Below are 16,713 nucleotides of genomic sequence, written 5' to 3'. Positions count from 1 at the left end.
CGATGTAAATGTGCGAACAGTACTTACATAACAGCTGGTATATGACATGTCATTTCACAGGTGGATCTCCCTTTGATAGTATATGTTTCACCAGTTACAGGGCTATTATAGGTGGTTGTAGGAGGGTGCACAGGGCAGGTCTTGTTGTGGGAATGGTCACAGGGGTAAGAGCTATACAGTATAGAGATGGGTGCAGTAGGGGCATAGGGTCTACGAAGGATATTGCGGAGACTGGAAGAGCAATGAAAACCTATTCTGTGTGTGATGGGTAAAATCTCAGACACATTTTATCTGATTTCAGGGCCTTATTTAAGGAAGTCATGGCCTTGTCGAAGTAGCTGATTAATACACTCAAGACTGTGTTAATACTGAGTGACAAGTGGTGTGCTCCAAAGTTGTTTTTTGGAGGCATCAGCAGTACCAGGATTGGATATGATGGCCCGGGAAACCTGCTTTTGAACCAGGCTGAAGGGGAAATTATGTCCAGTGAATGCTGAGGGGAGGATGGCGGTGTATTGCTGTAAAGAGTCTGCATCCGAACAAATATGTTTGCCTCGAAAGTCAAGGCTGTATGGGAGGGAACGTTTGACATGGAAAGGATGACAACTGTCAAAATGTAAGTGCTGTTGTTTGTTAGCAGGTTTCATGTAGACAGAAATGTATAGCTGGCCTTTGGTGAGAATGGAATCAACATCAAGGAAAGTGGCACGGGATTCAGAATGGCACCATGTGAAATTTAATTTGGAGATTCCAGGAATTTTAACAGATCAGCCTCACCATGTGTCTGTATGACAAAGGTGTCACCAATGTATCTAAACCAAACCACGGGATGAGGGCTTATGGATACCAGGTAAGCCCCCTCCAAATAGCCCACAAAAAGGTTGGCATATGTTTCCATGGCCATACCTCTGATCTTCTTGTATGTCTGCCCCAAAAAGGTGAAGTAGTTGTTGATAAGTATAATGCTGACTAAGGTGAGTAGGACAGATGTCATGGGTTTGGAATCAGGTGGGTGCTGACTGAAGCAGCAGACTGACCATGTACATTGGGGATGTTGGTACAGAGGGAGGTAGCATCAGGGGTGACAAGAAAGGTGTGTGGTGGGAGTGGGAGGGGCACAGATTTCAGATGAGCTAGGAAATGATTGATATCTTTAATACAGGAGGGCAGTCTTTGTACTATGGGTTGCAGGTGTTGATCAACTAAGGCAGATATACATTTGGTGAGTGCTTTGAAACCAGCAACTATAGGACAGCCAGCAAGACTGGATTTGTGGATCTTAGGAAGAACGTAAAAGGTGGAGGTGCATGGTTTGGGTGGGGTAGGAATTTCTTTGAATTCAGGTGTTACTCCTTGTGAGGGGCCCAAGGTTTTATGTAGGTCACTTTCAATCACAGGTATAGGATCTTGATGGCAGATGCTGTATGTAAAGGTGTCAGACAGGTGGGGTAGACCTTCACTAACATACTCCTCTTGGTCAAGCACCACAGTGGTAAATCCTTTGTCTGCTGGGAGGATACTGATAGAGTCATCAGCTTTTAGGGAACACAGAGCCTGGAGTTCTGCAGAGGACAGGTTAGGGCCTTGTTGTATGGACATGAGGAAGGGTTGTAGAGCATCGGATGTGAGGAATTCTTGGATGGCTTGTAAGGGATGATTTTGAGGCTGTGATGGTGGATAAAATTGGGATCATGGCTGGAACTGTTCAAATGGCTCTGAGCACTATGAGACTTAACTGCTGAGGTCATCAGTCCCCTAGAACTTAGGACTACCTAAACCTAACTAACCTAAGGACATCACACACATCCATGCCCGAGGCAGGATTCGAACCTGCGACCATAGCGGTCGTGCGGTTCCAGACTGTAGCACCTAGAACCACTCGGCCACTACAGCTGGCGGGGCTGGTGGAACTGTTCAAGGCAGGATTCAATGTCAGCTTTGCTGTTGGAAAGATTTTGGGATTCAGCTGCAAAGTGATATTTCCAGTTGAAAATATCCTTGTCAGACCCAATGTTGCTTCTGCACCCACCTCCCTACTCAGTGGCTCCTATCCCTGTGACTATTCCAACTTTCCCTATGCACCGTCCTACCGCCACCTATACCAGCCCTGTAACTGGCAAAACATGTACCATCAAAGGGAGAGCCACCTGTGAAATGACATGTCATATACCAGCTGTTATGTTAACACTGTTCAGCTTTTTACAGCGGCATGACTATCACTGAGTTATCAGTCAGGATCAATAGGCATAGGCAGAGGGTGTATACCAGCAACACACAGTATCCTGTTGCAGAGCATGCTCTACAACATGACAGTCATGACCTTGGTGCCTGTTTCACCACAGGTGCCATCTGGATTCTTCCCTCATACACCAGTGTCTCAGAACTCTTCAGATGGGAACTAGCACTACCACATGTCCTTGGTTCTTGCCACCCACCTGGCCTTAATTTACACTAATTTCTTCTGTCTCAGCATTTCTTGACAGTAACTACTCCTTTCTTCACTTCATTTTAGTTTTCTACATCTTTCATTTTCTGACTTCTTCCACTTCTGTTACATAAAATGCACTTAGCTTTTTACTCTTATCAGCTCATGCACAATGTTTCAGCAGTAATCTCTGTCTTGCATATTACCCGTCTTCCACCTTAAAGCTCTCAGGTTATCAAATCTCCTCTGGTGCAGTCTCCAACAATCGGTCTTTCTTTTCCATCCCCTCTGGTAAGTCTCTCCTGACCCACAGTTCTCGGTGACTTTTCCAAATTCTAACCCTTTTCCTAAACCTCTCCAGTCCTTTTCCTTTGCCTCTCTTCCTTCTCCTTCAACCCTTCTGCCTGAAGGAGGAGCCACTGGCTCCAAAAGCTTGCATACGTAAAACATTTCTTTATACATGTGTTCTCCTGCTGCTGCTTGGTGTGTAGATTTTTTTATCCATACAATTACATTATATTGTTATTTTAAGTGTTTGTAAAGATGTCTGTAGCCCCATTTAGATGGATACACCAGTCTTATTCCTCTTTACCTCATAGATAGTTTTAATTTTATTACTTGGATTATTTATTTATGAGCTTCAGCACAAACTTTTAAATTTTTAGTAATTTAGCTGTGCTGGATTGTCTGAAGTGTTTGACCTGTTACAGAAGTGTCACTTTCTCTTGTGTGAAGTTATTGTACCAGTGACAATACATGGCTCATTGGAGGAGTATTTGGTTTGAGCACTATAAATCCTTTTTGGAAAAGTACTTTCAAACATTACTGCCACTCCATAACATTAGCATTGTTTTTATCATACACAAGATTCCAGTCTACTTCTTAGAGACATGATTTGAAGTCTTGAATAGTTTACTCATTTATTTTTCTAACTACACTGTTCAGAAGGATTTAAGGATCACTTTTTTGAAATTTTGTAACTATCTCCCATTGCAATACATAAGTTTAAAAGTTGGCTCAAAGGTGCCTACAACATTACTCTGTAATTGTCGAGGAAAACGTTCTAGACACACTGCTGCTCAGAATGTGCATGAACAGCCCTTCAGGAGTGGCATAAAGGGTTGTAATAAAATCACCCATTTTGCTGGGGTGTCGTTTCCCACACATTTCGTGGTAAAAAATGACAGTTGGCATGCTATGAGCAACAGGAAGAACTCCTTCACAACTTCTGACACTGCTGACACCCTTGGATATTTCAGTTCTTCTCTAAGGAGACTGTGGGGCTGCATCCATTTGGCACTGATGCACCCCTTTGGAGAACACTGCATTTGCAGTTATTGCTCTTGTGTATAGGCTGGTACCACCAGGGACTGTTCAAAATCATTTTTCCAAATTTGAACATGGTCTGAAGCAGTAAATGGTGCTTATGCTTTTACAGCCCTTCTATTTCACATCCTGCCATGGCACGATCATGCAGTAGTGCGACAATAACACATGCCCGAATAAAGTGGCAGAAGGTCCCTCTAACAGCCCCCTGGTTCAGGCAAACCCTCAGTGGCACCCAACCATCTTTATTGAGGATTTTAAAAATAAACATGGGCAGAGATGACCTGTAAAGTAGCCTGAGGCACTTTCAGGCAGATAACTGAAACCAAAGGAATTTAAAAAAGTTGCCTACTTGCAGGCAACTCTATTTTATGGATTCCCTCTGTACATGTTCATTTTTGAAGTTCTCAGTAAGATGGATGGGTGCCACTGAAGGTTTTGCCAAACTGGAGGGGGGTCTTATAGGAACCTTTTGCCACTTTAGTTGTACATATATCAATGTCACATCCCACCTTGATCATGCCACAGGAGGACATCAAACAGGAGGGCTGGAAAAGCATAAGCACCATTTGCTGCTTTGGACTATGATCAAATTTTGTCAAATGGTTTTGAACAGTTTCTTGTGGTACCAACCCATATGCAAGAGCAAAAACTGCAGTTGCATTGCATTCTAAAGAGGTGCAGTCACATTTGGCACTGATGCAGTCTCACAACACAGTTAGAGTAGGGCTGAAACATCTGAAGGTCTCAGATGTGTCAAAGGTTGTCAGGAACACCCCTTGTTGCTCAACACACTGCAAAATGTCATTTTCAACCGCAACATGTGTGAGAATCAACGCCCCAAGGAAACGGGTGGTTTAATTAACCCCACTCTATACTACCCCCTGAGGCCTTTTCAAGCCAGTTCTGAATGGTAATGTGTCTGGAATGTTTTCCTCATCCATTCCCAAGAAAAGCTCAAGATTTCAAAGCTGTGCATCGTGGAACTGACTTCCTTTGCAGAGGCATCAAAAGAAGGGTTGAACGGGGGGTAGAGGGGCTGTGATGATCTTGCCATTGTGTAACACGTCCACAGTGCCATTAGCCATAATTGTTAAATGTGACATCAATTTGACATCATGAACCCACATTAAACCTCCCATGAACATCTGATATGTGACCTTTGTTTGAAGTGCATTGAACCTGAGAGTGACGCTGCAGTGCGCCATACTTTTGCACCACTACTGAGGTAGATTCTATGCATCGTTGAACTAAATTCCAAACTTATGCATCACAATGGGAGACTATTACAGGGTTTAGAAAAAGCAGTCCTTTAATTCTGTTGTGGAGTCTGCTTTCCACTGTAACCTGAGTGACTTCTCACTAATACTTGGGTTATTTATAATGTGTTTTTGTCCGTAATTAAAAGACAGAACATTCAGAGTGATTAACAGTGATGTCAGCTACACTCTAAGACAAAAATTAATGATGCATCATGAATGAATTATACAAATGGTATGCAAATCAGTAGATGTGGCTTATGTTTATAGATAAACAAATGCTTACAGTTTCAGAAAAACTGGATGATTTATTCAAGAGAAAGAGGTTCACAAACTGAGCAATTCAATAACACATTGGCCCACCTCTGGCCCTTATGCAAGCAGTTATTTGGCTTGGCATTGATTGACAGAGCTGTTGGGTGTCCCCCTGAGTGATATCATGACAAATTCTGTCTAATTGGTGCATTACATTGCCAAGATCCTGATCTGGTTGGAGGGCTGTGCTCATAATGCTCCAAACATTCTCAATTGAGAAGAGATCTGGTGACCTTTCAGGCCAAGGTACGGTTTGGCAAGTATGAAGACAAGCAATAGAAACTCATGACCTGTGCGGGTGGCCATTATCTTGCTGAAATGTAAGCCCAGGATGACTTGCCATGAAGGGCAACAAAATGGGGTATGGAATTGAAATTGAAGTAGATACTTCCTTTGAGTTAGTATGGGCAGAGGTTATTGTTGGCAACAGGAATAAAATAATAATTGGATCCTTTTACTGACCTCCCAATTTAGATGATACAGTTGCTGAAAAGCTCAAAGAAAACTTGAGTTTGATTTCAGACATGTACCTGACTCATACGATAATAGTTGGTGGTGACTTTAATTTACCCTCGATATTTTGGTGAAAATACATGTTTAATTCCGGAGGTATGCATAAAATATCATCTGAAATTGTGTTAAATGCATTCTCTGAAAATTATTTTGAGCAGTTAGTTCATGAGCCCACACGATTAGTAAACAGTTGTGAAAACACACTTGACCTCTTAGCAACAAATAATACTGAGTTAATAATGAGCATCAAAACCAATTCAGGGATTAGTGAACACAGGGTTGTCACAGCGAGACTGAATATTGTAATCCCCAAATCCTCGAAAAATAAGCAAAAAAGCACATAAAAATTCACTTGATGCCTTCCTGAGAGACAATCTTGACTCATTCCAAATTAATAATATAAGTGTAGACCAGATGTGGCTTAAATTAAAAAAAAATAGTATTGGCAGCAATTGAGAGATTTATACTGAATAAATTAACAAACCACAGAGCTGATTCTCCTTGGTACACAAAATGGGTTAGAACACTGTTGCAGAAACAATGATACAAACATGCCAAATTTAAACAGACGCAAAATCCCCAAATTGGCGATCTTTTACAGAAGCTTGAAATTTAGCACGAACTTCAATGCGAGATGTTTATAACAGTTTCCACAACGAAACTTTGTCTCAAAACCTGGCAGAAAACCCAAAAAGATTCTGGTCATATGTGAAGTATGTTAGTGGCAAGAAACAATTAAAAGAAACAATTAATGTCTTCTCTGCACAATAGCAATGGAGATACTATCAAAGACAGTGCTGCCAAAGCAGAGTTACTAAACACAGCCTTCAGAAATGGTTCAAATGGCTCTGAGCACTATGGGACTTGACACCTGAGGTCATCAGTCCCCTAGAACTTAGAAATACTTAAACCTAACTAACCTAAGGACATCAACACAACCATGCCCGAGGCAGGATTCGAACCTACGACCATAATGGTTGCGCGGTTCCAGACTGAAGCGCCTAGAACTGCTCGGCCACAGCAGCCGGCCCTTCCGAAATGCTTTCACAAAAAAAGATGAAGTAAATATTCCAGAATTCGAAACGAGAACAGCTGCCAACATGAGTAATGTAGAAGTAAATATCCTCGGAGTAGTGAAGCAACTTAAATCACTTAATAAAAGCAAGTCTTCTGGTCTAGACTGTATACCAGTTAGGTTCCCTTCAGAGTATGCTGATGCAATAGCTCCATACTTAACAATCATATACAACTGTTTGCTCGACGAAAGATCCATACCTAAAGACTGGAACATTGCACAGGTCACACCAATATTCAAGAAAGGTAGTAGGAGGAATCCACTAAATTACAGGTCCATATTGTTAACGTCAATATGCAGCAGGATTTTGGATCATATATTGTGTTCAAACATTATGAATTACCTCAAAGAAAACACACAGTCAACATGGGTTTAGAAAACATTGTTCCTGTGAAACACAACTAGCTCTTAATTCACATGAAGTGTTGAGTGCTACTGACAAGGGATTTCAGATCGATTCCATATTTCTGGATTTCTGGAATGCTTTTGACACTGTACCACACAAGTGGCTCATAGTGAAATTTTGTGCTTATGGAATATTGTCTCAGTTATGTGACTGGATTTCTGATTTCCTGTCAGAAAGTTCACAGTTCATAGTAATTGATGGAAAGTCATTGAGTAAAACAGAAGTGATTTCTGGCGTTCCTCAAGGTAGTGTTATAGGCCCTTTGCTGTTCCTTATCTATATAAACGATTTGGGAGACAATCTGAGCAGCCACCTTTTGTTGTTTGCAGATGATGCTGTCATTTATCGACTAATTAAGTCATCAGAAGATCAAAACAAACTGCAAAACAATTTAGAAAAGATATCTGAATGGTGCAAAAAGTGGCAGTTGACCCTGAATAACGAAAAGTGTGAGGTCATCCACATGAGTGCTAAAAGGAACTTGTTAAACTTCGGTTACACAATAAATAAGTCTAATATAAAAGCTGTAAATTCAACTAAATACCTAGGTATTACAATTGTGAACAACTTAAACTGGAAGGAACACATAGAAAATGTTATGGGGAAGGCTAACCAAAGACTGCATTTTAGTGGCAGGACACTTATAAAATATAACAGACCTACTAAGGAGACTGCCTACACTACACTTGTCCGTCCTCAGAATACTGCTGTGCGGTGTGGGATCCTTACCAGATAGGACTGACAGAATACATCAAAGAAAGGTAGCACGTTTTGTATTATCGCAAAATATGGGAGAGAGTGTTACAGAAATGATACAGGATTCGGGCTGGACATCATTAAAAAAAGGCGTTTTTAGTTGCGACAGAATCTTCTCACGTTCCAAGTTCCAATCACCAACTTTCTCTTCTGAATGCAAAAATATTTTGTTGACACTGACCTACATAGGGAGGAACAATCACCATGATAAAATAAGGGGAATCAGAGGTCGCACAGAAACATACAGGTGTTCATTCTTTCTGCGTGCTATACGAGATTGGAATAATAGAGAATTGTAAAGGTGGTTTGATGAACTCTCTGCCAGGCACTTAAATGTGATTTGCAGAGTATCCATGTAGATGTAGATGTAGATGAATATTGTTGATGTACGGCTATGCTGCAAGGATGCTGTGGATTACAACCAAAGAGGGTCCTGCTATGAAATGATATGGCACCCCAGACCATCACTCATGGTCATCGGATGTACGGCGGGTGATGGTCAGTTTGGTGTCCCAGCATCATCTGAGACATCTCCAGACATATCTTTGCTGGTCTTCAGGGCCTGGAATCTCATTGACTGGAGTAGAACTGTCTTCAGTGATGACTCCTGCTTCGAATTGTGTCTCAATAACCATCAAAGATGTGTCTGGAGACGCCCCGGACAGCAGTGGGATACCAACCTGACTGTCATCCACCATACAGCCAACAGCTAGAAGTGATGATCCAGTGCGACATATTTCCTAGCAGAACCCCTTTGGTTGTCATCTGTGGCACCCTTACAGTACAGCAGTACGTTGGCAATATTATACACCCCATTTTGTTGCCCTTCATGGCAAGCCATCCTGGGCTCACATTTCTGCTAGATGATGCCCACCCATACATGGTGAGAGTTTCTACTGCTTTTATTCATTCTTGCCAAACCGTACCTTGGCCAGCAAGGTCACCAGATCTATCCCCAATTGAGAAGATTTGGAGTATTTTGGGTAGGGCCTCCAACCAGCTCAGAATTTTGAGAATCTAATGCATCAGTTGGACAGAATTTGGCATGATATCCCCAGGAGGACATCCAACCACTCTATAAATCAATCCCCATCAAGTTAACTGGTCGCATAAGAGCCAGGAGTGGACCAACACATCATTGACTTGCGCAATTTGTGAAGCTCTTTCCCTTAAATAAATAATTCAATTTATCTGAAATTATAATAATTTGTTTGTCTGTAGATGTACGTCACATCTACCTTTTCCTGCTGTATTTAGATAATTCCAACATGGTAAGTCTTTTTTGTCTTAGAGTATAATTTTATGTGATCTGTAAGTACACTAACAGTTACTGTACTGGAATGTGAAGTTATTCTGGTGCACAAATGGCTGCGGAAGCAAGATTATATGTGGACGTCAAATTTTCCAGGTTGGATCTGCTGTTAGTGTGTGTCAGAAAATTAACAATGAATTCCCCAAGAATATTTCTCTGATGTTTTATTACAAATGTGCCATAGGACGGGGACTACAAGTAACTGCTTCAAAAAGAAACTAAAATCTTTTAAAGGTGCTCATCATTACCAAAATAGATAAACAAGAATTATTTACAAGCACTTTATTGCGCGCAATTCAAAATACTGCTCTAAACAAAAACAGTGTACATCAGATGCAATGCAAATGGTGCTGTTCTTTTTGACACAGATACCAGCACCACCTTTTTTTTAGCTTTTCTACAGAACGAAGTTCATAAGTCATAAATAATTATCACTAGATTTTCTATATGAAAACTAACATGGTGATCACTGAAACACAGAATATGGGAACAATATGTACCTTCTTGAGCATGCACAGTAAGTGATGTTATGATGATAAATTGATTCTGGCTGTTAGAAGCAGTTACATGGTGTCTGAACTGTTCAGTTTCTGGTTGGAAGCTATAAAATTGATGCTGTTGGCAGGGCCTCTCTGATCATGAGTGCAATGGTTCTCTTTGGTGATAATACAAGTTGTGAGAGAACCCATTTCTATGTACACTACACGAGCAAAAGTATCTGGACACACATATGTATGCAGAACTGACCACTAGATGTTGAGAGGGGTGGACCCGCCAGTATAAAAGGAGATGGGAAGTATTGTGTTGTCAGTAGAGAATCAATATCAGCAGAATGGGTCAGTCATGAGAGCTCAGTGACTTCAAAAATGGACTAGTTATTGGATTTCACCTGAGTAACAGATCCATCAGTGTTGTTTCAAACCTTCTAAAGAAGCCCACTTTGAGCATTGATGGTGTGATTGTGAAGAAAAAGCCACAGCTAAACCAAATCCAGGAAGACTTCATGTAGTACTGATGGACAGGGACCATCGAGCATTCTGGAGAATGGTTGTAATCACTCATAAGTTGAAAAGCGCTACCAGCAGTCCAGCTAGGACAATCATTTATGTATGGAGTCAAAAAGAATGAAGTGTAAGGGGTGATCAATAAGTTTCTGGAAAAGTTTCTGTTTGAGTATGTCACTGCATTATATATGCAATGTAGCATGACTCTGATGTGGACATATATGCACTGATACCTAGGCAATTGATTAGTGTGACATTTGTGTTCTTCCTTTGTGTGTGCAGTAAATGTAGAAACGTGAACTATGGTGATGTTATTACCAAATATGTCCAAACAGGACCAATGTGTTGTTATTCTTTTCTTGGCTGTCAAAGGACAAAAACCGGTAGACATCCATCAGAGAATGAAGAATGTGTATGGGGCAGCATGTCTGTTGAAAACCACCATTGCGGAATGTCTGCTGCTGCCTCCATGATAATACACATTCCCATATTGCAGATTTAATGCAGAAGTTACACCAGCTGAAGTGGGTGACACTGGAGCACTGCCCTATGGTCCTGATCTCTCCCCATGTGATTATCATATCTTCAGTCCCTTAAAAAAGGCACTGAAGGGTTGATGATTCCTGTCAGACAAGGATGTGCCACCGGCACTTACAGGCTTCTTCACCCGTAGGACATGGTGTTTTACCAAATAGGTATCTTCAAACTGTTGCATTGTTGGGATGGTTGCCTCAATGTTCATGGCAATTTTGTGTGGCTGGCAAAATGATTCTGGAATGTATGGACTTCAAATGGAAACTTTTTGATCAATCCTTATACAATGGTCAAGCAGCTCTCACAAAACAGACACTTCTGTAGCAAATGCTAAGTGATGCTTGAGGAGGTGTAAAGAGCATCACCACTGGACAGTGGATAACTGGAAAGGAGTGATTTGGAGTGCTGAATTGCGTCATACCCTGTGGTAATCCAACGCAAAAGTTTGGGTTCGGTGAATGGCTTGAGAACTTTGCCCGCCATCATGTGTAGTGCCAATGGTGAAGTACGGAAAACGTGGTGTTGTGGTTTGTGAGTGTTTTTCAAGGTTAGGGTGTGGTCCCCTTATTGTATTTAAGAAAATGCCCCATATTTATGTTGTCTAAGGTGTGTCTGTATACTTTTCATCAGATAGTGTAGGTAGGTCTTCATAGTTTGATCGTATGTGTTTACATGTACCTTGCATATAAATTCATTGATTTGGCACAGCCTTGCAAGACTTGATGCTCATATAATGTACTCTATGAAAAAAATGCTAAGGGGTTTGAGATAATCCCAACACTCCTGGATTGGGGACGGAGTGGAAGAGGTCACATTCAAAATAATTAGAAAAAAAATCAGTATTAGCGGTGAATCCATATTTTTGGGTTTTGGGTCCTAAGCTGATTGGTGGGGGTATCAATGTCATTTTGCCCCTAGGAATGGGGAAAGTGATGGAAAGGAGTGCCAATGTGAAAATATTTTAAAACATTCTACATAAGAGTCAAATACACGCTTTTGTGGTTGACTGGAGGCAGTAATACAGCAACACTATTTAATAAGCCAGGATATTAAATAATTTGGCAACACTATTAAATAAGAGGAAATGAAATAAATAAATATCTATCAGACTGGTAGTATGAGGACTACCGTGGCATCATCCCAGATTGCCATGGAGTGACAGGCATGCTTTCTTTGACACCAAGTGATACACATTATCTAAGGTAACAAGAATGAAACCACCTAAATTAATGGTTTTTCCATAGCCTCACTGTTGTACCTAGTAGTGGCAGAAGTTTGACAATGATGTAGTGAAGGTATAAATTTCCCTCTTCTCTCTTATTGCTGTTATGTTCATTTTCTGACAGACTTCACAATAAAATTTAGTGGAAATCATTTACACTATGTTTGTAGACACAAAAAACCATTTTGATCTCATGAAATAGGATCCTTCTAATAACAGAGTGTATGTTTGAGTGGTTTTTTATCAGCTTTTGAAAGTTTCACATCTATTATTGAGACTTACTGCCAGATATGAAAAGCTCAATGCACTCCAGCACATCTTGTGATTTACCCCAGTTCCAATTGACATAGTACCGTTTACCATAGGAGGAAGGCAATCAGTGTCATAGGGAAGAAGTAATGTACATTTGAAAACAGCACATTCATTGCATTTTTCTTTGCTTCTTGGTTGATGTTTACATATCTAAATTCAATCTCAATGCTGAAGTTTTGTGCTGATTAATTTATGTGCCTGTATGGACTACTTCAAATAGACTGAGACAGTTTTTAAGAGATATAATATGCCATCACAGCCATTTAAACTTTTGTCTGCTACAACAGTATGTTTTTTTACTACTGTTAACTATGAGAGACCTATGACACCTACAGTTGACTTCAAATAATGAGGTTTACTGAAAGCTCTGCCAGCTGTACAGTGTTTATGTATCTCCCTATTCCAAGTCATGCTTTGACTTCCACAAAACTTTCTGGCAGCAGCACATTCTGAATCAATAAGGCTAAAGAAATTTCTTTCAGTTTCCTTCCTCTTCCAAGAACTGTTTCTCATGGTTGTAAGCAGTGCCAAATTTAATACAAGAATATACTGTTTGCAACAGCAATATTTACACCTTTCCAATATAATATAACATGTACGCACAGTATATTATTAGATTTCTTTTGATGGCTGAATTGAAATTGGCTGCGGGAATTTACTTGTGGACTCAATTACATTGCAGCCACTGAGTTAGGAAGAGCAGTTCCAGATGTGGTAACAGTTATAGAGCTTCTGTAGTACCCACTAGATACACAGCTCAACACACTACCCTCTTTTGAATAGGTATTGAGATCATGAGTACAACCTTTCCTCTCACAGAAAACTTGCATGTTTCTGCTGAACCACCTAAAAATCTCTGCTTGTCAGTTTATTGAACATAATCATAAAATTCCACAATCTACAAAGATTTTTGAATGGTGGTCACTCTTCACATTCTCCATTCTGCCATCCATATGAATCCAAATACATTACTTGCTTTAGGTTTATGTTAACTATAAATAAACACAACTGATTATCATGTTTGTGAACTGGAGAAAAAAAAGAAAACACAATTGCTGAGATTCTTTACCAGTAAGGGTTGTTGCTACTATTTATTCCTTGCTACATACTGACAACTAAGTGGCATCCAATGTGAAAGTTGTTCTCATTCACAGCCCTGAATAATAGCTACTGCACAGCATTCAGTAACACTATTAGTTGATCAGTTGTTGTCAAAGACATATTTGGAATCTTCACTTCATGAGACATACTCATGTTATGGCTTCACTATGTCTGTGAAAATGGCAACAACGAAACTGATGGATCAAGTTACATTTGCCAATGGTAAATATTTGTTTAATAATGCCCTCCATACTTACAGTGCTATCTGCAGCTTGAGCAGTTATGCTGTGGTTCAGTTGCCTATATTTTCTAATCAGCTCATTAACCTAGGTTCATTTTTAATAGATAGCTGCAGAAGCCCACTAGAATAGATGAAGAAAGCAACATATTGTGATAGCAATTTTTATGTTATTATGAACTCAAGAACTTAGTGTGAAATTTACAGATCACGGTGTCTGTATACAAATATCTGTTTTTTCATTTGATATATTTAGTTGAAAAATTATTTTAGTTCTCCAGTTACCTATATTCAAGTAAGTGGGGATGATTCTGTGAGTTTTATTGACTGCATAGTTGACTGAATTGCACTACATTGTTGGATCTGTCTTTTACAATTGCCACTACATTCTTTTATGTCTGACTGCTACTCTGAACTAATTTCTAGCTAGTAGAGCAGCTTGTGAATGAATGCTGTGTCATTACTGGTTGCTGGCTCAATGACTTTGTTTTTGCCACACTGGCATGTAAACAGAGCTGGAATCCAATGTTCCAGATGTTCCATCGCATGTTGATGAAGGAGGTACACTGATTCTGGGTGAAACTGGTACTGTTAGACTTGGACCGTCACTTATTGTTCACTGTAGAATGATACATCCAAGTGGAAAAGAAGTGGGTACAATGACTGGTGTGTGCAGTACAAGAATAAGCATTGTCAGAAAGGAAGATGCAGGGAGATGGTCAGCCATTTATACCATGTCTGGTTCTATGCAGGAGTTTACAGCATCAGCTGTATTTAATGTAATAGGTAAGCTTTCTGTTTTATTGCTGTATTCAATAATTTAGTCATTAAAATCATGTTATAATATTAAAAGTAAAAAGTGGATGTATTACTGTTTGCAACATAAAAGTACTGCCTATTTACAAGTAACTAAAACAATGAAATCTGGATCTGGATCGAGAGACATATAATTGAAGAAGGCAGCTGAATATCTGTGTTCTAAAATCCAGTTTTCATGTTAAATATGGTGACATAAAATAAAGTAACTAGGCACACATTTTGAAAGACACACAAAGTTACTCAAAAACCCAGCACAGGAGAGGTATATGATAAAGATGAGGATTAGAAAGTTAACAATCAAACAACATACAATGTTCAGTTTCCAGAATACTTGTAATAACAAGCTGCCAAATGTCAGTAATTCAAATATGTGAGATGAATCTAAGAGAAATGAACAGAAAAGAGGCAACACAGCACAAATGCTAAGGAAAGCACATAAATAAAAAAGACAGTTTTGGGGATGGGTGGGGAGGAAGGGAGGCAATCATAAAATAAACATAAATAAAACAATAGAAGGAAAAAAAGTAAGGTTATTTGTATGTGCACAAACACAAACATTCATCCATACACACTTCATTTATTCTTTGACAAGCTTGGCCACAGATTCCTGGACCAAGTGGTGAATGGTGCAGACTATAAATCACTCACCAGCATCAACAATGTGCATCATCTTGATCCTGGAGACCGGTAGAAGTGCTGAAGACAGCTAGTATCATTTGTGAGGTTTCTGCACAACTGTTGATTTGCAGCACCATTCTGAGGACTGATTGCATCTCTTTGGATGAGAGCTGAATGCAGGGTATAAGCCAGACGATTTGTCAATTCTCTGACAGAGTTTACTGTAGATTTCTTGTCACAGTGACTTTATAAGCCTCCCTGCTCATGGAATCTGCAGCTGAGCCTGTGAAAGAATACTGTAAAGTCACAATTGATGGTCAGATGCACAATGTACATCATAACTGGTCACCTGGGTTGCACAGTATGTGTGGAATGACACATAGGATATTTTTAGATATTAGGTGAAAATCTGAGATCCCCATTACAAAAACCAGTGCTAGATAAAGCAGTTACTATTAAACAGACTGAACAGCAAATGCAGAGAGCGAGAAATTTTGAACTATGAATTATTAACTGCCAGAATAATCACAACTAAGTCTCATAACTATTGTCTGTCCTAGAAAGCAGTTGCTCCCACATCATATTAGAAACTGAGAGTTGGTTGAAACTTAAACTAAAGAACATGTAAAGTTTCAGCAACACACAGAATATATATCAGAAAAATTGATTAGGAGTAGGATGTATAACAACAAGCAGATGTAATAGGTCAAGCAAGATCCAAAATGAATCCAACTGTGAACTAATATGAGCAAGAGTTCTTGGAGTTGGTTGGGCTTAGATTAAAAATCAAATATTTCTACCAGTCAACAGAGTCAGTCACATGGGTTGTAGAATTAATCAGACATAGCCTAAACATGATAGAACAGGAGCTTAACTAATACTGACTGGGAAAACTACACATTGTCATAAAAGACAAACAGTCTAATAAAGTAATAATGATTACACTATCAGACAGCCACCTCACTCAGTCTGAAATCTCATGTGGAAAAAAAAATATTTTAGACCACCTGCCTAGACTTGATCGTACCATCGGTGATAGAGAGACTACTGATAGGGCGACTAGCTGTCCGTATAAATACGGACATGTCATCCTTTTTATCTCTTTGTCCAGGGTCTGGGCAGATTATTACATTGTCATCACTTTCCCAAAGTTGACCATAATAATAATTATATTTGCAATTATTGCTGTTTTATTGCTCTTTTCTTAAATACCTTATCTACAGATGGCAGCAGGATCATTGTTTTATCGATTTTCCACTATTGATCATGGATCAATCAATAAGTGAGTGCAAATATAGATTATTTAAAATTTCTGTTCCTTATTCATATTGTCTTGCATGGTATTATAGGTGTAATGTCATGTAGTCTGTATTTATGTATGAGTCTGATTTGCTGTTTATGGTAACCAAGTGATTTTATAAAATAACTGGCATTGTGACAATTTGCAATTACTTTTCTGTTTACACTGTTAGAAAGGA

General features: G+C 39.6%; 1 protein-coding gene across 1 annotated transcript in view; it reads left to right on the top strand.

Annotated features, from left to right (window-relative positions):
* Positions 1-16,713, top strand: part of LOC126252561 (uncharacterized) — a 261,987-nt gene that overhangs the window by 80,892 nt on the left and 164,382 nt on the right. The window contains exon 4 of the mRNA XM_049953461.1: positions 14,333-14,584. Coding sequence (XP_049809418.1) covers positions 14,333-14,584 — 252 coding nt within the window. The remainder of the gene's footprint in view (positions 1-14,332; positions 14,585-16,713) is intronic.

The sequence above is a fragment of the Schistocerca nitens genome, chromosome 4, assembly GCF_023898315.1.
Source record: "Schistocerca nitens isolate TAMUIC-IGC-003100 chromosome 4, iqSchNite1.1, whole genome shotgun sequence".
In the NCBI taxonomy this organism is placed as follows: Eukaryota; Metazoa; Arthropoda; class Insecta; order Orthoptera; family Acrididae; genus Schistocerca; species Schistocerca nitens.
This window is presented reverse-complemented; position numbering and strand designations above follow the sequence as displayed.